Source organism: Puma concolor, chromosome E2 (assembly GCF_028749965.1).
Source record: "Puma concolor isolate L17-30 chromosome E2, mPumCon1.1.hap2, whole genome shotgun sequence".
Classification (NCBI taxonomy): domain Eukaryota; kingdom Metazoa; phylum Chordata; class Mammalia; order Carnivora; family Felidae; genus Puma; species Puma concolor.
The window spans coordinates 45,817,810-45,843,868 of record NC_141681.1 but is presented as its reverse complement, the minus strand read 5'-3'; the positions used below and the strand labels follow the sequence as shown (position 1 = coordinate 45,843,868).

At 38.6% G+C, this 26,059-nt stretch overlaps 1 protein-coding gene across 6 annotated transcripts in view; it reads right to left on the bottom strand.

Moving 5' to 3' along the window:
- Window positions 1-22,052, bottom strand: part of ZFP14 (ZFP14 zinc finger protein) — a 28,087-nt gene extending 6,035 nt beyond the window's left edge. For 2 of the 6 annotated variants that reach the window (XR_015245140.1, XM_086690987.1), the window contains exons 1-4: window positions 19,266-21,993; window positions 16,420-16,505; window positions 13,029-13,155; window positions 11,881-11,979 (exon numbers count right to left, since the gene is read on the bottom strand). Coding sequence is in view for 5 of the 6 variants with exons in the window: in XM_086690987.1 (XP_086547113.1) it covers window positions 11,881-11,979; window positions 13,029-13,155; window positions 16,420-16,505; window positions 19,266-19,350 (397 nt within the window). In the remaining variant the exon portion in view is untranslated. Of the gene's footprint in view, window positions 1-11,880; window positions 11,980-13,028; window positions 13,156-16,419; window positions 16,506-19,265; window positions 21,994-22,027 lie in introns of those variants that run through there. The other 4 variants (XM_086690991.1, XM_086690988.1, XM_086690989.1 and 1 more) reach the window with 4 other exon arrangements.
- Window positions 22,053-26,059: the final 4,007 nt, after the last annotated feature.

Sequence of the window (26,059 nt, the reverse complement as noted above, 5' to 3'; positions counted from 1 at the left end):
CTTTCATATTATACTGTTATTCCCTATTTCCTATCACTATTAAGCTAATTTGTATTGTGCGTTATTAATTATATTATGGAACAGACCGTATTCTCCTACATTTAAAAAAAAAATGGTAAAGGAAACACAGAGAACGGAGTCCAGGATTGGAGGTAAGCCTGGTGATTAGGGACGCAAGTTAAATCAGAGTAAGAATCACCTGAAGATTTCTTAAAACTATACATACAGAGGTATTTTTTTAATATATATATTTTTAACATTTATTTATTTTTGAGAGACAGAGACAGAGCCTGAGTAGGGGAGGGGCAGAAAGAGGGAGACACAGAATCTGAAGCAGGCTCCAGGCTCTGAGCTGGCAGCACAGAGCCTGCCACGGGGCTCAAATTCACAAACTGTGAGATCATGACCTGAGCTGATGTCAGATGCCTAACCGATTGAGCCACCCAGGCACCCCTCACAGGTATTTTTAAAGGAATGAAACCTAATCTGCAGGATTGAGTCCTGGGCATGTTTTGCTTTGTACTTATTTATATTCTCCAGCAAATGATTCAAATGCTCATCAATATTTGAGTCTCTCTACTTAAATGTTTTTAATGACTTCTCTTTAGATTTAGAATCAAATATAAATACCTGAGCAGAGATAATAAGACTTCTGCTATCAAAACTCCTCTCTCATTTGGCTGTTCATGCCACAAGCCTCTTTTCAGCTCACAAAAGGTACTACCACTGTCCCCATTAAATAGGACCATTCACAGGTTGTTCCCAACTGCATGGTTGCCTTCCCTTCATCATCAGGTCTCAATCAACAATCACTTCAGAAAAGCTATTCCTGCCGATCCTGTCTAAAACTATGCACTTTACACTCTATCCCAGCAAAGCGTTGCTCTTCTTTTTCCCAATTTTGGAATATTTATTAATTTTCTCATTTGTTATTCCATTAGTTTCTTACCCCTAAGCTTCCTTAGCGGCAGAAGTAATCTCTAAGTTCATTTACCATTAAATAACAAACCCCATTCAAGAAACAAAACAGATGAACATATGGGAAGGGAGAAAAAAAGAGGAGAGGGAAACAAACCACGAGAGACTCTTAACGACAGAGAACAAACTGAGGGGTGATGGAGGGAGCTGGGTGGGGGAAGGACTGGATGGGTGATAGGTATTAAAGAGGGTACTTGTTATGATGAGAACTGGGTGTAGTATGCAAGTGATGAATCACACTGAATTCTACTTCCAAAACCAATATTGCACTGTATGTTAACTAAAATTTAAATAAAAAGTAAAAGATATATAAATAAATAACCCCAAATACACAATAAATGTTACTCATTTAATTCCCATAACTACATAATCACTAACAGATATGTGTATCTGTTTCTAATCTTTTATTTATGTATTATCTTTTTGATGTTTATTTATTTTGGTAGAGGGAAAGGGTGTGAGCAAGGGAGGGGCAGAGAGAGAGGGAAACAGAGAGAATCCCAAGCAGGCTCTGCACTGACAGATGCAGGGCTTGAACCCACGAACTATAAGATGATGACCTGAGCAGAAATCAAGAGTCGGACACTTAACCTACTAAGCCACACAGGCGCCCCTCTAATCTTTTAAAATGTACTACAATAGGGGTGCCTGGCTGGCTCAGTTGGTGGAGCATGTGACTCTTGATCTCAGAGTTGTGAATTTGAGACCCATGTCGGGAATAGAGTTTACTTAAAAAAAAAAAGTACAATGATTTACTTATCTCTGCTAGAGTTTATACTATTATCAATGCTACATTTGCTCAAATTTTTGTTTCTTCATACCTCTTCTAGGTGCTCCTTCCCATTCCTACATACCCAAAGCAATTTTTGTACTTCCTAGAAAACTATCTCAAATATTAAAAAAAAAATTTTTTTTTTAATGTTTATTTATTTCTGAGACAGAGAGAGACAGAGCACAAGTGGGGGAGGGGCAGAGAGAGAGGGAGACACAGAATCTGAAGCAGGCTCCAGGCTCTGAGTTGTCAGCACAGAGCACGATGAGGGGCTCAAACTCACAAACCGTGAGACCTGAGCTGAAGTCGGGGTCAGGGCTCAACCGACTGAGCCACCCAGGCGCCCCTCAAATATTTTTTAATCACACTAACAGTGAAAGGCTTATGAATTCCTGAACAAAAAGGCATGGGCAGATATTGAGTATAGCAGAATGACTGTCAAATATGGAATGGTACCTGGGATCACCTGAGTGCAAAAGAGTAAAAAATAAAGGCTATGTTGGATAAAGGTCCAAAGATAGTGATCCAGATGGGGGACTTGCATGAGAAAATCTAAATGTTGAATGAAGTAAGCAAAGATATGGGGAGATGTGGGATAGGAGAGATAAGAAACTTTTTTTCTGTGACTACAGTACAAATCTATAAAACTGCTGGAATGGCTCAAACAAAAGTCTGATCACTGTGAACCAAAATAAGAAATAATACAATCATAAAACCAAAAGTCATCTTCACACTTCAAGTTAAAAAAAAAAAAACAAAACCCTTTACCAAGTAAAGAAAATTGTAGACTATCTAGAAAATAATATTGAAACTACTAGATGACCAAGAATCTACAAAATATACTATAGATCTTAGAAGAATTCATCAATGCATTTAAATTCTTAGAATAAAGAAAAGAAATATGAGTATCCCAGTCAAAAGTTAGAAAAAGAACAAAAAAGTATACGAAGGAACTCAGAGGAGGAAATACAATAAAAGCAAAATTTCATTGATTAGATAACAGAAAAAAAAATGAAATTAACACAAATTAAAAACCTAGATTGTTTGAAAAAAGTCAGTGAAACCTATTAACCATTTGCTAAAAAAATAAAAATAATGAAGCCACTCAAACAAAGTAAAAAATAGCAACTAGGTATTCAGGAACAACTCACCATGGGTGTCTCTCATTTTTGCACATCGTGCAAGAAGTATTAACTGCCTTTGTTCTGGACTATCTTTTAAAGAATGTTTGTATAACCAACAACCTTGGAAGGTAGGGATAGTATTTCTCTCTGGATCAGTAGGCAGATTTGCTAACTGTTCAATATAATAAAGGTAGTGTCTCCCTCAGAGCAAAGGTCACTCGTGCTTATTGCCCATTATTAAAGATTTGGGTTCTCTACCTTCAGGGTTCTTCTCTTATTATGCAGCTCACTGCATGTTCAAGTATCCTTCTAGACCCATGCACATCACTCCCATGGGGTTTGTGGGCAAAATAGGAATGATGCAAATATGTTGATGTTCATGCCATTTGTTGTGCTGTTTTATTGTTGAGCAATAAAATCCTCATCTTTGGTTTAGGACTCTTGTATCTTTTGCCAGCATCCATGACACTGCAGCAGGCTAACTTGTTAGCTTGCATGTAGGGTAAAATTGCACATGCTTCACAGTTCTTGACACTAACAAATAATTAACAAAACAGAATATTTTGAAAATCATAAGGAACTACCATGCCAATAAAGGGTAATTTTCTTTTAAAATTTTTTTAAGTTTTTATTTATTTATTTGAGAGAGAGAGAGAGACAGCATGAACAGGGGAGGAGCAGAGAGAGGGAGAGAAAGAATATCAAGCAGGCTCTGCCCTGTCAGTGCAGAGCTTGACACGGGGCTCGAACCCACAAACTGCGAGATCATGACCTGAACCAAAATCAAGAGCTCAACACTCAACCAACTGAGTCACTCAGGTGCCCCTAAAGGATAATTTTCTAAGGAAATATAAAGCAATCAAAGACCTAAAAACTACTCTGAAGATTATAAAAACTTTAGAAAGCACAGAGCCCAATTATAAAATGGCCCAGAACATTACAAAAAAGAATAAATTCCAAGTTATTTTAAAGTGAGTTTAAAAATGAAACAAAAACCTAGTAAACTATATGTCAATATCACTTACAAAAATTCATTCAAAAACACCTACAGCACATGAAAGAAAATATAGAACTAACTGTGGCTTATTTTAGGAATGCAAGGGCAGTTCAATACTAGGAAATCTAAAATAATTTATCATATTAATTATTCTAAGGATAAAAAATCATGTAATTGTTTCTACAGACACTGGAAAGGTATCTCACATAATTCAACACTCATTCCTTATTTTTAAAGCACTCAAAATAACAGGAATGTATAGTTACTTCCTTAACATGATAAAATATATTTCTTCACCAGAAAGCTAGATTTAGCTTAGTGAGGAAACACTGGGGACATGAAGAGACTTTGAAACTATTCTTTTTTTTTTTTTTTTTTAAAGTAGGTTTCCATAATTTGGCTATTATTGAATGGATAAAGAAATTGTGGTTTATATACACAATGGAATACTACGTGGCAATGAGAAAGAATGAAATATGGCCTTTTGTAGCAACGTGGATGGAACTGGAGAGTGTTAGGCTAAGTAAAATAAGTCATACGGAGAAAGACAGATACCATATGTTTTCACTCTTAATGTGGATCCTGAGAAACTTAACAGAAGACCATGGGGGAGGGGAAGGAAAAAAAAAAAAAATGGTTAGGGAGGGAGCCAAAACATAAGAGACTCTTAAAACTGAGAACTGAGGGTTGATGGGGGGTGGGGGGGGGTGGGTGGGTGATGGGTATTGAGGAGGGCACCTGTTGGGATGAGCCCTGGGTGTTGTATGGAAACCAATTTAACAATAAATTTCATATTTAAAATAAATAAATAAATAGATAAATAGATAAATAAATAAATAAAATTAAAAATTAAAAATTAAAAAAAAAGTCATGTGCCTTAACTTTGGATAATCATCCTAATCATCCTGGCCTTCTTGCTTTTCCTCAAACACAAAACTTCCAACTCCCAACCCAAGGCTGTTACATTTGCTGTTCTATCAGAACTTTTTTTTTTTTAATGTTTGTTTATTTTTGAGAGAGGGTGAAAGAGAGACAGAGCGTAAGTGGTGGAGGGGCAAAGAGAGAGAGGAGGAGTCAGAATCCGAAGCAGGCTCTAGGCTCTGAGTTGTTAGCACAGAGCCTGACATGACGTGGGGCTCGAACTCACAACTGTGAGATCATGACCTGAACCAAAGTCAGATGCCAAACTGACTGAGCCACCCAGATGCCCCTAGATCTGCTTTTGCTTTAGATATTCCTATAACCTGAGTTCTTTTTCATGTCTCCACTCAACTATTGCCTCCTCAAAAACCCTAACCAGCCTAAAATAAACCTGTCTACACCTGCTAATTTCTATTCCCTTACTCTTCTCACTTTTTTAAGCTTGAGAGAGAGAGAGCACATGCACACAGGCGGTGGAGGGGAGGGGAGAGAGAGAATCCTAAGCAGGCTCTGTGCTGTCAGTGCAGAGCCTGATGCAAGGTTCCATCTCCAGAGTGAGACACTTAACCAACTGAGTCTCCCAAGAGCCCCTCACTTTTCTTAAAAATACTTGTCACCACCTAATATTATTTATTCATTTACTTGTTTACTTAATGTCCTACTCCTGTTAAAACATAAACTGACTGATGGAACCTATCATTCTTGTTCACAATTGTTCCACTGGTGTCCAGCACAGTGCTAAATTGGGTACTCAATCAACGAATACATTTTTAGGCAACCAAAGACATTTAAACTAATCAAAACAGAACCTGGAAAGAAACTGGATCCTATATAGATAGATACTGCTATGGACTGAATTGTGTCCTTCCAAAGTTATACACTAAAGGGGCGCCTGGGTGGCGCAGTCGGTTAAGCGTCCAACTTCAGCCAGGTCACGATCTCACGGTCCGTGAGTTCGAGCCCCGCGTCGGGCTCTGGGCTGATGGCTCAGAGCCTGGAGCCTGTTTCCGATTCTGTGTCTCCCTCTCTCTGCCCCTCCCCCGTTCATGCTCTGTCTCTCTCTGTCCCAAAAAAAAATAAATAAACGTTGAAAAAAAAAAAAGTTATACACTAAAGCCCTAACCAGCCAATGTGACTGTATTCGGCAATGGTGCTTTTAGAGGTAATTAAGGTTAAATGAAGTCATCAGGCTCCTAATCCAATAGGACTGGTGGCCTTGTTAAGAGATCTGTCTCTCTCTCTCTCTCTCTCTCTCTCTCAGGCATATGAGGACAATATGAGAAGGGATGATCTGCAAGCCGGGAAGACAGCCCTTACTGGAGCACCCAAATGCTAATCTCAGATTTCCAGCCTCCACAACTATAGGAAAGCAAGTTTCTGTTGTTTAAATCACCCCATCTATTGTATTTTGTTATGGCAGCTCAAGTTAATACAACAGATTCAGATATAAATGAATTATAGTCACTGATCATAAAAAAGAGTAGCCCCTCTCTTTGTTTAAATCTTTTACTCATCATCCCTAATGGGACATTTTTGTTTACTTCTTAGTTTAAAATAACTGTAGATTCTTAGGAGGCTACGAAGAAATAACAGCAAAGTCTCACGCAACCTTCACCCAGCCTCTCTCAATGTTAACATCTTACATAACTATAGAATAATAGTCAAACCAAGAATTAACACTGGTATAATCCATACAGCTCATTTAGATTTCACCAGTTATACACACCCTTGTGTGTATGTAGAGTTGACCCCTGAATAATGCAGGGTTAGGGATGCCAACTCCCCATGCAATTGAAAATCTGAGTAAACTTTTGACTCCCCAGAAACAAACTAATAGCCTAGTGTTGACCAGAAGCCTTACTGACACAGTAAACATTTTTTTTTTTCCAACGTTTATTTATTTTTGGGACAGAGAGAGACAGAGCATGAACGGGGGAGGGGCAGAGAGAGAGGGAGACACAGAATCGGAAACAGGCTCCAGGCTCTGAGCCATCAGCCCAGAGCCTGACACAGGGCTCGAACTCCCGGACCGCGAGATCGTGACCTGGCTGAAGTCGGACGCTTAACCGACTGCGCCACCCAGGCGCCCCGACACAGTAAACATTTGATTAACACATATTTTATATGTGATAGTATATACTGTATTCTTATGATAAAGTGAGCTAGAAAATGTTAAGAGAAACATAAGGAAGAAAAACATGGAAGAGAAAATCCATTTGTAGTATTGTACTATATTTATTGGAAAAAATCCATGTATAAGTGGACCCACACAGTTCAAATGCATATTGTTCAAGGCTCAACTGTATATGGTCCTATGCAATTTAAAAATTTTATCATGTAGGGTGGGTGCCTGGGTGGCACAGTCAGTTAAATGTCTGCCTTCAACTCAGGTCATGACCTCACAGTTTGTGAGTTGGAGCCCCGTGTCGGGTTCTCTGCTGTCCTCGGAGAGTCTGCTTCAGATCCTTTGTCCCCCTCTCTTTTTGCCCCTTCCCCACCACCCACCAATAAAAAAAAATAAAAAAAAAACTTAAAAAATTTATCATAAACTTGAATAATCACCATCACAAACAAGTACTCACTGTACCATAACCACAAGACTCCCTTGTGTTACTCCTTTATGGCCCTAAACACCCCTTCACTTTTCTATATCCTAACCCTTGGCAATGATTAATTCATTTTCATCTCTACAATTAAAAAAAATTTTTTTTTAAATGTTTATTCATATTTATTTTTGACACAGAGAGAGAGAGAGAGAGAGAGAGACAAAGCATGAGTGGGGGAGGGGCAGAGAGAGAGGAAGACACAGAATCAGAAGCAGGCTCCAGACTCTGAGCTGTCAGCACAAAGCCTGACATGGGGCTTGAACTCACAGAACACTAGATCATGACCTGAGCCGAAGTTGCACGCTCAACCGACTGAGCCACCCAGGCGCCCCTCTACAATTTTGATATTTCATAAATGTTACATAATTAAGGTCATGTGGTATATAACTTTTTGTGATTGGTTTTTCTCACTCAGCATAATCACCTTGAGATTCACAATTACCTTGAGGTTCACTTAAGCTATCGCATCTATCAATAGTTTCTTTCTTTTTATTGCTTAGCATTATTCCATGGTATAGATGTAACTTTTACCCATTCTTACTTGGGTTATCATTATGGTGTTGAATTGTAGTATATGTTGTTCCTTTGTTGGATATATTTTCTTGCTATTTTCTCTCAGTCTGTGACTTATCTATTTTTATTGGTATAATTTTTTTTTTTAAATTTTTTTTTTTCAACATTTATTTATTTTTGCGACAGAGAGAGACAGAGCATGAACGGGGGAGGGGCAGAGAGAGAGGGAGACACAGAATCGGAAACAGGCTCCAGGCTCTGAGCCATCAGCCCAGAGCCCGACGCGGGGCTCGAACTCCCGGACCGCGAGATCGTGACCTGGCTGAAGTCGGACGCTTAACCGACTGCGCCACCCAGGCGCCCCTGGTATAATTTTTTTACTGGTATATTAAAGTTTTAAATTTGGATAAGGTCTGATTTGTCAATTTTTTATTTTTATGGTTATTGCCTTTACCTAAGAAGACTTTGCTTACTACTAAGTCATTCTCCTAGTTTTCCTCTAAAAGTTTTCCTCTAAAAGCTTTATATTTAGCTTTCATATATTTTTTAAAGGTGATTTTTAATTTTTTCTACTAATTCCTACACCAACATGGGGCTCAAACCCCAAGATCAAGAGTCACATGCTTCTCCAACTGAACTAGCCAGGCACCCCTAGCTTTCATATTTTTTATATAAAATTTATATTTAGTTTTAAAACTTTTTATTTTTTATATTTAACTTTTTTTGAGAGAGACAGTGAGCGAGCATGTGAAATTTGGGGAGAGGAGCAGAGGGAGAGAGAAAGAGAATTTCAAGCAGGCTCCACGCTCAGCACAAACAATGATGCAGGGTTCAATCCCACGACCCTGGGATCATGACCTGAGCTGAAATCAATGGTCAGATGCTCAACCGACTGAGCCACCTGGCACCCATTTAGTTAACTTCTATATCTGGCTTTTCTTTTAAAAAATTTTTTTTAACATTTATTTATTTTTGAGAGACAGAGAGAGACAGAGCATGAGCAGAGGAGGGGCAGAGAGAGAGGGAGACACAGAATCCAAAGCAGGTTCCAGGCTCCAAGCTGTCAGCACAGAGCCCGACATGGGGCTCAAACCCACAAACCATGAGATCATGACCTGAGCTGAAGTCCTGAGCTGAAGTTGGACGCTTAACCGACGGAGCCACCCAGGCACCCCTATATCTGGCTTTTTATATTTTTTATGTTTAGTTTTTATATTTAAGTCTAAAATGCATCCTAAATTAATTTTTTTAAGTTTATTTCTTTATTTTGAGAGAGAGAGAGTGCATGAGCTGGGAAGGGACAGAGAGAGATGGAGACAGAGAAACACAAGCAGGCCCTGTGCTGTCAGCACACAGCCTGATGCAGGGCTCAAACTCAAAACTGCGAGATCATGACCTGAACTGAAATCAAGAGTCAGATGCTTAATAGACTGAGCCACCCAGGCACCCCCATCTTAAATTAATTTTCGAATGAAGTAGGGGTCAAGACTTGTTTTCCCGGTTATTCCAGCACCATTTGTTGAAAAAAAATTTCCTTTCCTCAAAAGGAAAAAAATAAATGGTCTTTTAAGTATGTGTAAGTTCCACCTTTAGGATCTCTGTTCTGTCCTGTTTGTTGATCTAATACTTATCTTCTACTTATACCTTATCTAATACTCAATGTCTTGATTACCATAGTTATATAATAAATTTTGAAGTATCTTGAAGTCATGTAGTCTAAGTCCTATAACATATTCTTCCTTTTCCAAGATTACTTTAGAAATGCTAAGTCCATTGTTTTGCCATATAGATTTTGGAATCAGATTCTTAAAATCTATAAAATTGACATTTTAACAATACTGAGTTTTCTCATCCCCAAAAAGGTCTCTCTTCATTTCAGGTCTTTCTCTTAGGAATGTCCCATGACTTTTAGCATAGAGGTCTTACATGTTTTATCAAATTTATTCCTTAGTATTTTTTGTTGACTCTATTGTAAACTGACTTAATTTGCTTGCAATTTTTTAATTGACTTAATTTACCTTACTTTCCTAATTTTTTCACTACCAGTATATAAAAATATAATTGATTTTTGTATATTAACCTTGCATTCTGTGATCTTACTGTGATCATTTATTGCGTACTTGTTTTGATTCGTTAGGATTTTCTATGTACATAATCATGCAATCTCCAAAGAGAGTTTAACTTCTTTTTTATTTTATGTCTCTTATTTTTCTTGTTGTATTGCAATGCTAGGACCTTCAATACAGTGTTAAGCAGATACGGGAAACGTAGGCACTCTTGCCTTGCTCCCAATCTTAGGGGGGAATTCTTTTTTTTTTTTTTCAACGTTTATTTATTTTTTTTTGGGACAGAGAGAGACAGAGCATGAACGGGGGAGGGGCAGAGAGAGAGGGAGACACAGAATCGGAAACAGGCTCCAGGCTCTGAGCCATCAGCCCAGAGCCTGATGCGGGGCTCGAACTCACGGACCGCGAGATCGTGACCTGGCTGAAGTCAGACGCTTAACCGACTGCGCCACCCAGGCGCCCCTGGGATTCTTTAATCAAGTATGATGAAGTTTATAATGTAGTAATTTTTTTTAGCAGCATTTTTTGAGGAAGCTCCCTTCAGTTTTTGGTTTCCTGAAAATTTTTATCATGAATGGATGTTGAATTTTGTTATATACTATTTTTACATCTATGGACACGATCACATGGTTTCCCTCATTTCTGTTAATACAGCGAATTACACATAATTTTTTTTACATTAATTCTAGAATGTTAAACCAAGCTTGCATTCCTGGAATAAACCGTACTTGATCATTTTTATATATTACTGAATATGATTTACTAACATTTTCTTATGATTTTACATCTATGTTCATGAAGGATAATAAGTCTGTAATTTTTCCCCCCTTCAGTGATTTCCTTGTCAGGACACACTGTAACATTTATGCTATTCTCAGAAAATGAGTTGAGAGCTCTTTCCTCTTATGAAGGAATTTGTTAACATTGCTGGTATTTCTTCCTTAAATATTTAATAGGATTCACCAGTGAAGCCATGTGAGCCTGGTGTTTTCTTTGTGGAAAGATTTCTGATTATGAATTAAATTATTTTAATAGATATACAGTTACTTGTATTTTTTTTCTTATGTCAGTTCTGGTAATTACGTTTTTCAAGGAATTTTTCCATTTCACTTAAGATGTCCATTTTATTGGCATAAAATTATTCATGGTATTCTTTTATTATTCTTTTAATGGCTATAGGATGTGAAGCAATAACTCTGTTACTCTTTCATTCCTAGTGTTAAAAACTGATACTGTGTTTCTTTTTTTCTTTTTTTTAGAACATGTATTGCCAAAGTGAGCACTTTTTTTCTAAATGAGTCAAGCTAGGTATTTACCAATTTTGTTGATCTTTTCAAGAAATCAACTTTTGGCTTTATTAATTTTCTTCTACTTTTTCTATCTTGTTGATTTCACCTCATATTTATTATCATCTTTTTATCTTCCATTGAGAATAGCTGCTCTCTTTGTAGTAGGAGAAAAATATGAGAGATGAGAAGAGTTGTAATACAGGTCAACAGGCAGCTCCTTTGGACTCTAGTCTTAAAAGATTTTCATTTGGGAGCGCCTGGATGGCTCAGTTCGCTAAGCGTCCGACTTCAGCTCAGGTCATGATCTCATGGTTCATGAGTTTGAGCTCCATATTGGGCTCTGTGCTGACAGCTCAGAGCCTGGAGCTTGCTTTGGATTTTGTATCTCCCTCTCTCTCTGCCCTCCCCTGCTTGCACTCTGTCTCTCTCTTTCTCTCTCAAAAATAAATAAACATAAAAAAAAAAAAAAGATTTTAATTTGTTTCCCAGGTCTCAGGCCTTTTCTCCATAGGCCATGGGCTCTCAAAGAGAGATTTCCAACAACCTCTCAAGGCTAACAGGTTTAGCTATTACCTGTAGTAATTAATTCCCCATCCTGCTCAGCCCTCACTCACCAGGGTAGTGTCTTCTGGTCCCTTCCCTTATAACCATCCAGGGCTCCTTCCCTTCATCCAATAAGGTAATCACATCTGGTTTAGAAATGGAAGGTTCTGCTTAAAAGGTAATGTGACATGAAACTGTAAGTCCAAAAGTCAGGTTCAAATTTGGTTAAATTTGTCATTAATTACAGATCAAAATGGTACTTTATGGAGCCTAAGAGTGAAGAAATGCAAGGGAGTTGAAGAACACTCATATTAGGGTAACCTTAGGAATAGATGGTTACGAACAGGCCTTAATATAATTTAAACTCATACAAACTCTCTTGAGAGGCAGTAAGAATCTGGATCCAGACTGCCTGAATTCAAATCCTGCCTTTGTTGCTGTGTTACCTCAGCAAATTATTAACCTCTTATGCCTAAGTTTTCTCATCTGAAATGAGGATAATGATAGTATATTTCTTACAGAGTTGTGATAATTAATTAATAATGCACAATACTAAGAATAGTATCTAAGCACAAGTATATACAGTTATATGTATATATACATATAATATGTGAGTGTATTAACTTTTTTATCATTATCAATTTGCTGAAAGGAGAGTATCTTCCTGACACATCTTCTGATCCTTTATAGGATTATCCATTCAATGTTAAGTGCAAAGTTCTTAGATTTTAAATTTCAACCTCAAAGCATGTAGAACTGAATATCTCTGTTATAAGAAACAGAATGCATTTACTTGAAGTTTGTGAATCCATTTCGTGCTGTACAAGTTCTACAGGCTCCCCTGGTTTTTAGACAGACTCAAAACCCCTATGTTTAGGTATTCTTCTTGCAGGTGGATTAGGAAAGAGTGTTGAGCATTTGTATCAAATCTGGGCTCAAATATAATATAAAATCTGATTTCTTGGACAATGCTTCTGTTGTAAGCAATCCAGAATTCAAACCCAGTCCCTTGGATATCAGTGAAACAAGGAAATTACAGAGACTGGAGAAAATATGAAGGATATAGCAGGATGAAAGCGATGAAGTGGCCTATTTCCAAACTAACAATGCTGAAACCATTCCTTTGGAACACAGAGAAAAAAAATATCTTGTTTCTCAAATCATAGTCCTGAAATTGGCAGAAGAGAAAGCCAACGTAATTTGGGATAAATAGCCTTACCAAGTGAGATGAAATTACTATAATTCTCCCACATCACATCCCTATATAAGTCTCTTTGAGCCGAGTCCAGGAATTCCCATTCTTCCTGTGAGAAGTCTATGGCCACATCCCTGAATGTCACTGAACCCTGAAAAAAAAACAAACAGAAACAAAAAACACCTCATGTATTACCTGTGAAAATAAATGAAATATTTCTTAAAAGAAAAGAGGACTTAAAAGATCGAGGACTGCAATGCAGAGAAGGGGCCACATAACAAGCAAAGAGGGTAGGGCTAAAAATGTATGTATAGGGAACAGTAAGAAAATTGGTATCACTGAAGTACAGTGCTATGTGTCTTGAATAGTCCTGTGGTTGAAGATAAGATTAATTTTCTACCCCAAAATATCTGGAAATGAATAAAATGACCCAAAAAAGTCCCAATTAAATGAAACAATATACACAAGCCTTCAGCAAGCTATGTGTCTCCACCACAAATTCATGGAAAATATGTCTTCCACCTTCTTTGCCCTTTAATGATCATGAAAAAAATATTGATAAAAACTGGTCCCAAACGTACAACAATACCTCTTCTAAGAAAACAGACTCAAGTTAATCATAAAGTCAGATTTTCCCTATAAGGACCAATTCTTTTTTTTTTTTTAAATGTTTTTATTTATTTTTGAGACAGAGAGAGACAGAGCATGAGCAGCGGAGGGGCAGAGAGAGAGGGAGACACAGAATCTGAAGCAGGCTCCAGGCTCTGAGCTGTCAGCACAGAGCCCAACGCGGGGCTCGAACTCATGGAGTGTGAGATCATGACCTGAGCTAAAGCTGGACGCTCAACCGACTGAGCCACCCAGGCGCCCTAAGGACCAATTCTTTAGTAAACTTTAAAATAATTGCTACATGCCAGTCCACATTTTTAATATATCAGATTCAACCATTCTCTTTTCCTATTCAGATATTTTATTTCAATACAATTTCAAAAATCTTCCTCAGCTCTCACAGCCTACATTGTCTATTACTTATGCACCTAGATGACCTTACTCTTTATCATCTACCACCCCTCACCGAACACCCTTCCTCATTCCTAGTTAGAGGACACTGAACCATGATGATATCACCCTGGACCAGTGTTTTCACTAAGGCATGATTTTACTCCCCAGAAGACAACTGACCACGTATGGAGACAGTTTTGGTCGTCACAACTGGGGGGAAAGGGTGTGAGTGTTACAAGCATCTAGTTGGTAAAGGCCAGGGATACTCTGAGACATCCCACAATGTAAAAGACAGCCCCCACAATAAAAGATTCTCTGGCTCAAAATATTAATAGTCCCAAGGTTGAGAAACCTTGCTCTAAACCAGTACATCCTATAAAACTACACAAGGAACTTTGCTCCTGGTATTCTTCTCTCAGGGTTTACAGGAGATGATTCTTGATCTCTCTATTCGCAGTTCTGCTGATTATTTCTGAATCACAGGCACTGGCGAGGGAGAGATCCCTTGCCCTAATCAGTATGAGGCGGCTCAATACCGGATGCTGGACAGATGAGATTGACAGCATTTATTAGACATGTATACTCACAGCCCGGGATAGGAGGGCACCACACATCATGCAGGGCCACACAGGGGTTGCACTCAGGAATGGAGTGAACAAGCAGGGTCTGTGGGAGGCAGGCTTTGTAGTAAAAAAGAGGGTAAGGTGTCCCTGATTCCCACAGAATGTGATTGGCTTGTCTGAATAATTCTGTGTGCTGGCAGGAAGGTGAAACCCTTTACAGTGAGAACCAGGAAGGGTTTAGGTCATCTGCCTGATAGGAAAACTAGCTGTGGGGAGTCTTTTCTGCTCTGACAAGAGCAGGGAACTCACATTTAGGCCTCTGGAGCCCCGATAAAGGTATCAGGTCGGCACATGAAATTTTATGCCTTACAATACAAGGCCCCAATTACAGCCCTTACCTAATCCACCCAATTCGAAAAGCCTTTCATACCATAAGATCTCAACACATACAGAGACTGAGACCAATCAATACTAAGCCTCATCATATGTACTTGGAAAACAACTCTGTGGAGAAATCTGGAGTTTTCCCTGTAAACAAATAGGACCAAATTCTCTTTCATCAAACCACAGATCTTCAGAGAAAATTCAAAACAAGGATCTCTCACTTAATATCAATAACCCATCCCTGAATATCAGACATTCTAATACTACATCATCAAACAGGTGCCTATTTTCCCATCACTTAGAAGCAAAGAATTACGCTGCATTATAAATCAATTCCAAGTCTCCAACTAGCCTCCATTTCCCTCCAGTATAGAATTATAGTACACATGGGTTACTGAGCACACATCTTTTGTATTTTGTCTCTTTTACTGAATTCACTTTTCTCATTTGCTTTGTTTCTTTCCCCACAATTTCTTCAATACTTTCCCAACTTTTTAGAAACTCATTTTATACTACACAGGGGCTACATGTTAAGTGCACTATGAAAATGCATTTCTAACAAGAACATAACAACGGGATGTCTCACACTCAGTATGCTGTTCTGACACCTCCTTTATCACCAGCAGCACCAGATACACACATCCTCTTTAATGATATCTGTATGCATCTCAAAACATCTGCAGGTGGTTCTAACAGTCTAGCAACTATGTTTGAAATATAACAAGACTCTCCCACACATTATTTTTCGTTAAAAAAAAGGCGGCACTGAACTATATAATTTCACTTACACAAAGTTCTAAAAATGGCAAATTCATTTACGGTGTTAGGAGTCAGGACAGTGGTTGTATCTGGGCTGGGTGGGTAGGGAGTGACTGAAAGAGGGGGCATCTGAGGTACCTGTAATATTCTCTTTCTCAACCTGAGTGCTGACAGCATAGATGTGCTCAATTTATGATAATTCATTCAGCTACACACTTATGATTCATGCGCTTTCCTCTCTGTATGTTATATGCCAATAAAAAGTTCAAAAAACTTTGAAAAGATGTCAAATTGTGTATTGGGGACACAAATTTTTCCTACATAAAACCAGACTAAAAATCATTGTATTCAGAGAAATAAACTTACTCTGAAGTTTAAATATTAAAATCAAAAGCTGTTTATTGGGAAATGTTAACAAGGGGACATTCTGCAGAGAATGCCTGCATTTTTCTCAAGGCATTTCACTTTTGCTTGCTCATGGCTCTTGACAGATTTTGTAGTAGCTAGGAGACAGTGCACATCAGTGGAAAAAAATGGAAGGGCATATAGAAAGGACACTGGGCTGTCGGTCCCCAATCCTCACAGGAATGACAGCATGTTCTTGGATGGAGTTCTGTTAAATAAGAGCTTCAAGATAAGGAACAAGTATGTACACATGACCTAGAGATCAACAATATTTCAAAAAGGAAAAAAAAAACATAACTTACATGGGCCATGGTTTCAAAATGCAAGAACTGGTCAGTCCTTTTCAAGATTTCTCTTTGGAGAACCGCAGAGTCCAGATAAGCCAGATCTGGAAGAAAAAGAGGCCATGAAACCAAATGTACCTCAGAGATTCCAAAAGGACTTAATGTTAATGTGAGCTTTTTTCTTTTCCATTCCTACTTCTTAACTACTCCCCACTACTCTACTCACCCTGATCCCATACCCACAAAACCTGGAGGAGAGTAGGAGTCTGAAGAAATCCAAGCCTTGAAGGAACCCAGCTGAACAATAATGGATTTGATGTAAAAGCCCAAACACTTCTGAGGACTTGTGACCAGTTTCCTATCTAGTAATGTGGATCTGGTCCTGACATCGGACTCCTCCTCCCTCCAGTACAAATTTTCAGGGCTGAGAAAATGCGACACCATCCATATACGGCCTCTTGAGCCCTCCAGGATCCTGTCTGAACTTCCTAAATACGAAGACTGAAAACCACAGACTGAGCCTGGCAGCTGCTACCACTGTAAAACTGCACTGGCCTTTCCCCAGCCAAGACCACTCACTACTCTGTTTCCCAATCAGGACCTCTCATATCATGACAGCCTGTGCACGTTCCCCCTCTCTTTCAGTATCCAAGGTGGAGACAAGGGGATCCCTGACCACTGCAGTCAGTCAACCACCACCATTCATTGAGAACTGTTACGTGCTGGGTGCTTCATATACATCACCTGATGACCCTCAGCACTGCTCTGCAATGTATTCTCATCTCTCAAGAGATCAGGAAACTAATGCTCAGGGGGGAAATCATTTGCCCAAAGTCACAGCTATCAAGTGGCAAAGCTTTGTTTTGAGTCCACATTTCTCTAACTAAAACACTACCTTTCAACTTTAGGTTTTTGCCTCTCAAGACTAGATTTCTATTTCATTGAGTGGAACCTGACCAAGGGCAATTCAATAAAAAATAGAAATAACCTTTCAAAAGATATTAAACCTCACTACTAATTACGAAGATGTATATAAAACAAAAAACAATTTATTTTTACAGTGACATGACTGGAAGGTCTAAAAGACTGATGATGTCCCTTATTAGCAAGGTCATGAGAAAATGGACACTACCTTGGCCCAAATTTAGAATTATGTGAGGCAGCATTTAAATGTTATAACTATACAAATCCTGTGAACCAGTTCCCAGAGCTTCATTTGAGACTACAGGAACTACTCCTAGAGTGTCTGGGTGGCTCAGTTGGTTGAGCATCTGACTTCGGCTCAGGTCATGATCTCATGGTTCATGAGTTTGAGTCCCACATCGGGCTCTGCGCTGGCAGTGTGGAGCCTGCCTAGGATTGGGCACCTGGGTGGCTCAATCAGTTAAGCGTTCAACTTCGGCACAGGACATTATCTCACAGTTTCGTGAATTCGAACCCCACGTTGGGCTTTGTGCTGACAGCGTGGAGCCTGGAGCCTGCTTCGAATTCTGTGTATCCCTCACTCTCTGCTCCTCCCCCGCTTGCACTCTCTCTCTCTCAAATATAAATAAACATTACCCAAAAAATAAAGGAACTACTCACACATGTTCATGAAGATGTCTGCAGAGATATGCTGACAGATAAGGTTTACAATGAATAAAAGCTGAAAAGAATCTAACTGGGAAAATTATTAAACAGTAATGCATCTACACCACTGAAAACTAGGCAAATATTAAAAAGTGATGATGTTGGGTGCCTGGGTGGCTCAGTCGGTTAAGCGTCCGACTTTGGCTCAGGTCATGGTCTTGCGGTCTGTGAGTTTGAGCCCTGCGTCGGGCTCTGTGCTGACAGCCTGGAGCCTGCTTCAGATTCTGTCTCCCTCTCTCTGCCCTTCCCCCGCTCATGCTCTGTCTCTCTCTCTGTCAAAAATAAACCTTAAAAAAAATTTTTTTTAAAGTGATAATGTTGCCCTAATTTTGATGAAATGGGTGAAACCAGTGTGTTTACAAAAAAATCCCAACATCTGTAGTATTACACTATTTTGACAGAAAAAAATCACATGTATACCTAGGAGAAACAGTTAAAATGTTTACAGTAAGAGCCAGCAACACACACCACCACATTAAACATATTAAAGCACATAAATACTCCAAATAAGGAAAAGATTTTCTCATTTCAAGGTCTTCTTTCAGTCTTCTGTTGACCTGAGAAAAAAAAACTCAGAATATTCTAAGAATAGCTGTTTTTCCTGAGTGACTTCTTTTTTACTTCAACTTTTAATTCATGAACCAAGTCTATGACTGAATTTGCCCATGTATGCTGGAGTACTATCTAGAAATCAATGGTAAGAAGTCCCTGACTGATGTATTTTAAGTACTGACAGCTGTCTCATCACTGCTTCCTTTCATATCTTAGAAATGACTTCATTTTGCTTCTGAGCCAATCCACTAGGCTAAGATGCCTATGAAGCCTCCAACAACTATTGTATTTCCTTGCCCTACTAGTCTGACTTTGTATAAATCATCATTAAAATAAAAACTGTGAGACAATAACTGTACTGGAATTAAAATAAAATAAAAAAAAAAAACCTATGTGACAAATCTTTTTTTATAAATTCTTTTTTTTCATGTTTCAGTTTTTTTTTTAAGTTTGTTTATTTTTGAGGAAGAAGGGGGGAGAGAGAGAGAGACAGAGAGAGACAGCACAAGCAGGAGAGACACAGAATTTGAAGCAGACTCCAGGCTCTGAGCTGTTAGCACTGAGCCCAACTTGGGGCTGAAAGCCACACACCATGAGACCATGACCTGAACCAAAGTCAGACACTCAACCAAATGAGCCACCCAGGCGCCCCAGCATAAATCTTACTGTAGGAAATCCATTACCTCCAGACCTCATAGCTTCAGTATAATCTGGACAAAACTTGATGATTCTAGCTGTCATCAGATTAATATCTCTTCCTTCAATCATGAAAGGTTACTGAGTAAGGCAGGAAGAATTTTTTTAAGTATGCATAATGATGAGAGTTGGTATACTGTTATAATTACTAAAATGGGCTTTGGTGTGACACTTCCAGGATATAAATCTCAGCTCTGATAGTTATTAACTGTGTGATCTTGGACATGTTACTTAACTTTTCAGCCTTAGTCGCCTCCTATAAAAAAAAAAGTTGATAATTATAAATTCTATCTCAAAGGGTTATTATAAGAATAAGACAATACATATAAGAAAGCACTTAAAGTAGCAAATAAACATTAAATAAAAGTCAGCTATAGCACTGAAGATGAAGAATACTATATACTCCTTTCCCTAATTATTAAAGAAAATTATCTTCTGCTCTTTTCTTCTTCCATAAAAAATTTGAGCTCAGCCTTGCTCTTTCTTACAATGCTAGCTAATAAATTTCAAACTTCATATTGATAAGCAATTCCTCTTGATTAACAACAATTTACAAAAGGGAGTATGTGGATGGATGAAGCAAATGTGAAAAAAATGGAATTACAACATAATAGTAACTATTAAATCTACTGAACACTTTTTATGTGTCAAGCATTATCTGAGGACTTTATTTTTTATTTTTGTAATTTTTATTTATTTTTGAGAGAGAGAGACAGAGTGCGAGCGGGGGAGGGGCAGAGAGAGAGACGGAGACACAGAATTTTTTTTAAACATCTCATCCGAGCTGTCAGCACAGACCCTGATGAGGGGCTGGAACTCACGAACTGATGATGACCTGAGCCCAAGTTGGACGCCCAAAGACTGAGCCACCCAGGTGCCCCCTTAGGACTTTATACATATTAATTCACCTATTCAAAGCAATCCTATACAGTAGGTTCTGTCATTATCCTCCTAAAGATGAAAGAACTGTAGCACAAAGAAATGAAATAAATTACTCTGATTCACCCAGCTCTAACTGACAGTTTTAGGACTAGAACACTGGTAATTTAGTACCATAACTAAACTGCCTCTCATAAAACCACATAAATATATGGCCTGAAACAACTCATGTTGTCAAAAACTTCAAACCATTTCTCAAATTTCTACCAGCATCTTCTGTTCCCTTCCCTTGTTAACACAGTACTCTCCCTTAAAAACCCTGTCACACTGCAACTCCTTACAAGCCTCAAAAGCAGAAAACCCTGTCACAATTAAACCATCTCCAAACTTTCCCTGCTTGTGAATTCAGGGCAGAGGTGAAGATCAAAGACACCTAGCATATGATTCCAAGTGAACTGTAATCCTCTCAACAAATCAAAGCCTAAAATAAAGCTCTGCAGTTGGCCTCCCTTCAGGAGGTTTACTTGCAAGCCATTTAAATGATTAGAAAGCAACAGCTCACAGGAGGAATTAAATGACTGCCAAATGTTCATGTGAATACCCACAGGAGAGGAGGCAGGAAGTAACCTCATCACCCCTATCATTCACTGGGAAAGAAGAGCAAAGCTCCAGGTCTATGGATAGGATATTTCCCGTGTTAAAGCCTAACCAGTTAAAGACTACCTGGAACAAGCCTGTAGAGTCCAACAAAATCAGATTTATTGATTTAAGAGAGGGAGGAAATTCCACAGGATGGGTTGGAATGCAATGGAGGAGGAGAAGAAAAGCTCTTTTGTAAAGGGTTGAGTTCCAACTGAAGGACTTTGAAGAGAATGTATGGGAAGCGGGGAACAATTCTAGAATGGTTGGTTTCTGAGGTAAGACTAGGAAAGGCTAGGATTAATTGGAGACTAAGTGCTATCTTGAAGGGAGGGTAGTTTAGCAACTGGGTATCTCCAGTAATAAAAATAAAAAATAGCAAAGCAAGTGTGGAGCTTCACTGGTAAAACAGCTGTAATCTCTCAAAGAGGGAGTTGTGATCGCATTTTACAGTTGCTGCATGAAATAATAATTTCTATTTTGCAGCTGGCTTTATCTCTCTCCTGTCTCCCAGCCTGATTAATGCAAATGCTTTTTCTCTTTTCAGTCCGCACTGATTTTTATTCTTTCTCAGGAGACTCAAAGGTTTTAAACCATGCACAGAAAAATAAAAGTTACATTTCACGGAACAAAGAAATACAAATTCGTCCTCATATACTTTAGATAGACAAATAGATATAGACATAAAAATGGTTATTTCCTCTTTCTCTCCTTCCTAAAGATCAGCAGGATTGGGGAAAAAAAGACGGGAATCTTGAGACACTGAGCCTTTCTTGGAACTCAGCCCGACCTGGCTAACTCAGAACACACCCCCGCTATCACACTTGCTCCCACCATCACCACGCACAAACCCGATGGAAATTAAAGAGGGAGCCGGGAGGTAAAGCTCAGCCTTCAGAGAAAGGCCGAGTACAAAGGCCACGTCTGGAATCCGTCTCCGAATTTCCTTTACGAGGGAGCTCTGATTAAACCGTGGTTCTGAGAGCAGCAGTTCTCGAAACCGTCTTTTTGTTGGGGGCCTTCACTCTGGGGTTCATGCATCTAACTCGAAGCCATTCTGGGCCGGGAAATCTGTGCGGCCCTTAAGCGGAAAGGGAAAGGACGCCTAAGGGCACCCAATGCCCAGTAGCGTCACAAATTCCACAGTCACTGCAACCCAGTTCACACAGAAGCCCGCGCCACCCCCGCGCCGCCCCCGCGCCCATTTCCTCAATGCACGCGACCAACTCACCTCTCGGAGCCGACACCAGCAAGAAAGCCGGAAGGAAACTACGAGCACAGGCCTGTGGGAAATGTAGTCTTCGGTAGGGAGGGCCCGCCCCCGCCCCAACTTGTTGCTCGGAGTGCGCAAGCGCGAATGCCTGCGGGAGAGAGCTAGATCGCCGGGCGGCATTTAGGGTTTGACGGTGGGCTACTAGGGGAGGGGCTTCAAGGCTGCCCAGAAATGGACGAAGCGAGTTCTGCGAGCCCGTTTTGTGTTTGTAGCTGAGGAAGCCCTAGTATGGCTTAGAATGCACTTGGCACCAACAAGCACATAATGTATGTACTAGGGGCGCAGCAGATGCTTAGTATATATGCTCAAATATATATGCATCAAGTACTCAATAAAAATATCCCAGAACTAAAACAGAACCAGGATATAACAGAACTGGGAGCAGGACGACACGGAATGGTCCCCCGTGCTAGCTCGCTCTCCCGCCTTCCATTCCTTCCTCCTCTCGGTTTTTCGCCTTCTTGCAGTTGTGACGATGTTGTTCTATAAATTGTTAGGTTAAGATGGTTGATAAAATTGTTCCCCACCTTATCGGCCGTTTCTTTTTCTCCAGCTTCAGTTGCCAGCCATCAGTTGCCTTCCCGAAGCAGACAATCCTTTGGTGAGGTCAGTAGTAGTCTAATGCTGTGTCAGAATGTGTAAATCATTCACCTCACTTCGTTTCATTACTAGGCATTTTATCAAATCAGATCATAAGAAGATGGGTGAGTACAGTACAATAAGATAGTTTAAGAGAAAATGACACATTCACGTAACTTTTATTACACCATATTGTTATAATTGTTCTATTTCATTATTGTTGTTAATCTCTTGCTGTGCCTAAATTATAAATTAAGCTTTATTATAGGTATGTATGTATAGAAAAAAAGCAGTCTATATGGGGCTTACTATCCACCCTTTTGGTCATCACCTGAGGGTCTTGAAATGTGTCCTCTGAGGATAAGGGTGGGGGGACTATAAGGTGTGTCTATTACTGTTTTCCCTTTAGTTCTATCAAGTTTTGCTTCAAGTATTTTTGAGCTATGTATATGTGTGTGTGTGTGTATATATATATACATATATACGTATATGTATACGTATATATATATAATATACATATATATACATATATATACATATACATATATACATATATATATATAGTCTTCCTGATGAAGAAGATTGAAAAGTGAACATTAGGAAAAGTATCTTCAGAAGTTTCTCAGGTGACTAATAATTGAATTTGTTATGTCCTGGGTTTGGTTCAGGAAATAAATAGAATAAGCCCACCAGGATTTATCCATCATTGTAGCATCCTCCCATTTCAAATGTTTTGATACAGTAGTTCTCTCAAGAATATAAGACTTGGGGTGCCTGGGTGGCTCAGTTGGTTAAGTGTCCAACTTCAACTCAGGTCATGATCTCATGGTCCGTGGGTTCAAGCTCCTCTTTGGGCTTTGTGCTGATAGCTCAGAGCCTGGAGCCTGCTTCTGATTCTGTGTCTCCCTCTCTTCTCTGTCTCTCCCGCTCGTGGTCTATCTCTGTCTCTCTCAAAAATAAATAAATGTTAAAAAAAAAAAGAATATAAGACTTTACAAATTATTTGACAATGTCAAGGCCAATCTTATTAAGTCCCATTTTGCAAATAGGAAAATATATGTGAAGTAGAAGATACATGAAAATACAAATTCTATTTCTCCCTTTAGTTCATTCAGTTTTTATCATGTATTTTTAAGCCTGTTAAATAGTGTATACACATTTATGATTGTGTGTGTTCCCAATGAATTTACCCTTCTATTATGAAATATTTCTCTATGTCTCTTGTCTTTAAAAAAATTTTTTTTAACGTTTATTCCTTTTTGAGAGACAGAGACATAGCATGAGCGGCGGGAGGATCAGACAGAGGGAGACACAGAATCTGAAGCAGGCTCCAGGCCCTGAGCTGTCAGCACAGAGCCCGGCGCAGGTCTTAAACCCAGAAACTGTGAGATCATGACCTGAGCCTCAGTCAGACATTGTACTGACTGAGCCACCCAGGTGTCTCTGTGTATCTCTTGTCTTAACGTCTATTTTGTCTAGTATCAGTACAGTCACTATAGTTTTCTTATGCTTACTGTTTGGCTAATATATCTTTTTCCATTTTTTTTCTTGAACCTACCTGTGATTTTATATTTAATATACACTTCTGATAGATATCATGTAATTTGGGTTTTACATTTGTTACCCAGTATGACAGTCTCTTGGATTTTCATTGAAATACTTAGTCCATTTATATTTATGTTATTATTAACTTGGTTGGATTTATGTTTACTATTTGGTTGATACCTATTTACCACATTTTTTATTAACTACTTTCCTGTCTTTTTTGGAGAATTGATCATTTTTTCTGATAGATTTGAATTCTTCTGTTGGCACTCAGCTATACCTTTATGCATCTTGTTAGAGGTTGCTCTAGGGATTAAAATATGCATTCTTGTTTAAACATAGTTTACCTAGAATTAATTTTGTACCACTCCATGTAAAATACGAGAACCTTGTAAACAATATCATTTCATTTATACTTCTTATTCTTTGTCCTACTGTTGGCATACATATTTCAGCCACATACATTCCATTATTTTGGTTTAAACAGTTATATATTTTAATAACTTATAAAGAAGGAAGCATATGTTATATTTATCCACATATTGACTATATCTGATGTTCTTCCTTCCTGTTGAGACTGTATTTTCATCTGAAGTCAGTTCTCTTTAACCTGAAGAGTTTCCTTTACCAGAACTGCAGTTCTGCTAGTAAAAATCTAAATATTCATTTATCTGAAAATGTCTTTATTTCATCTTCATTATAAAAGCATATTTTCTCTGGAAATAGAATTCTGAGTTGACCTATTTTTTTTTTTAGTTTTTCCAGATGTTATTCTATTGTCTTTTGGCTACTATTGTTTCGTCTTTTTTTTACATTATCAGAATTTTATTTTATTTTTTAATTTCAGGCATAGAGTGTAATGATTCATGACTTACATATAACACCCAGTGTACATCCCAACAAGTGTCCTCCTTAATGTCCCTCACCTCTTTAGCCTTTACCCAACCCAACATCCTGTCAGCAACCCTGTTTGTTCTCTGTATTTAAGAGTATCTTATGGTTTGTCTCCCCCTGTTTTTATATTATTTTTGTTTCCTTTCCCTTATCTTCATTTGTTTTGTCTTAAATTCCACATATGAGTGAAATCATATGGTATTTGTCTTTCTCTGATTGACTTATTTTGCTCAACATAATACACTCTAGTTCCAGCCACATTGTTGCAAATGGCAAGATTTCATTCTTTTTGATAGCAGAGTGATATTCCATTACACACACACACACACACACACATGCACGCACACACGCGCACACACCACATCTTCTTTATCCATTCATCAGTCAATGGATATTTGGGCTCTTTCCATACTTTGGCTATTGTCAATAGTGCTTCTATAAACATTGGGGTGCCATGTGCCCCTTCAAATCAGCATTTGTGTATCCTTTGGATAAATACCTAAAATACTTAGTAGTGCAATTGCTGGGTCATAGGGTAGTTCTATTTTTAATTTTTTGAGGAACCTGCATACTTTTTTCCAAAGTGGATGCACCAGTTTGCATTCCTACCAGCAATGCAAAAGGATTCCTTTTTTCTCCACATCCTTGCCAACATCTGTTGTTGCCTGAGTTGTTAATGTTAGCCATTCTGACAAGTGTGCAGTGGTCTCTCATTGTGGTTTTCATTAGTATTTCTCTGATGATGAGTGATGCTGAGCATTTTTTCTTGTGTCTGTTAGCCATCTGGATGTCTTCTTTGGAAAAGTGTCTATTCATGTCTTTTGCCCATTTCTTCACTGGATTATTTGTTTTTTGGGTGTTGAGTTTGATACGTTCTTTATAGATTTTGGATACTAACCCTGTATCTGATATGTCCTTTGCAAATATCTTCTCCCATTCTGTTGTTTTCCTTTTAGTTTTGCTGATTGTTTC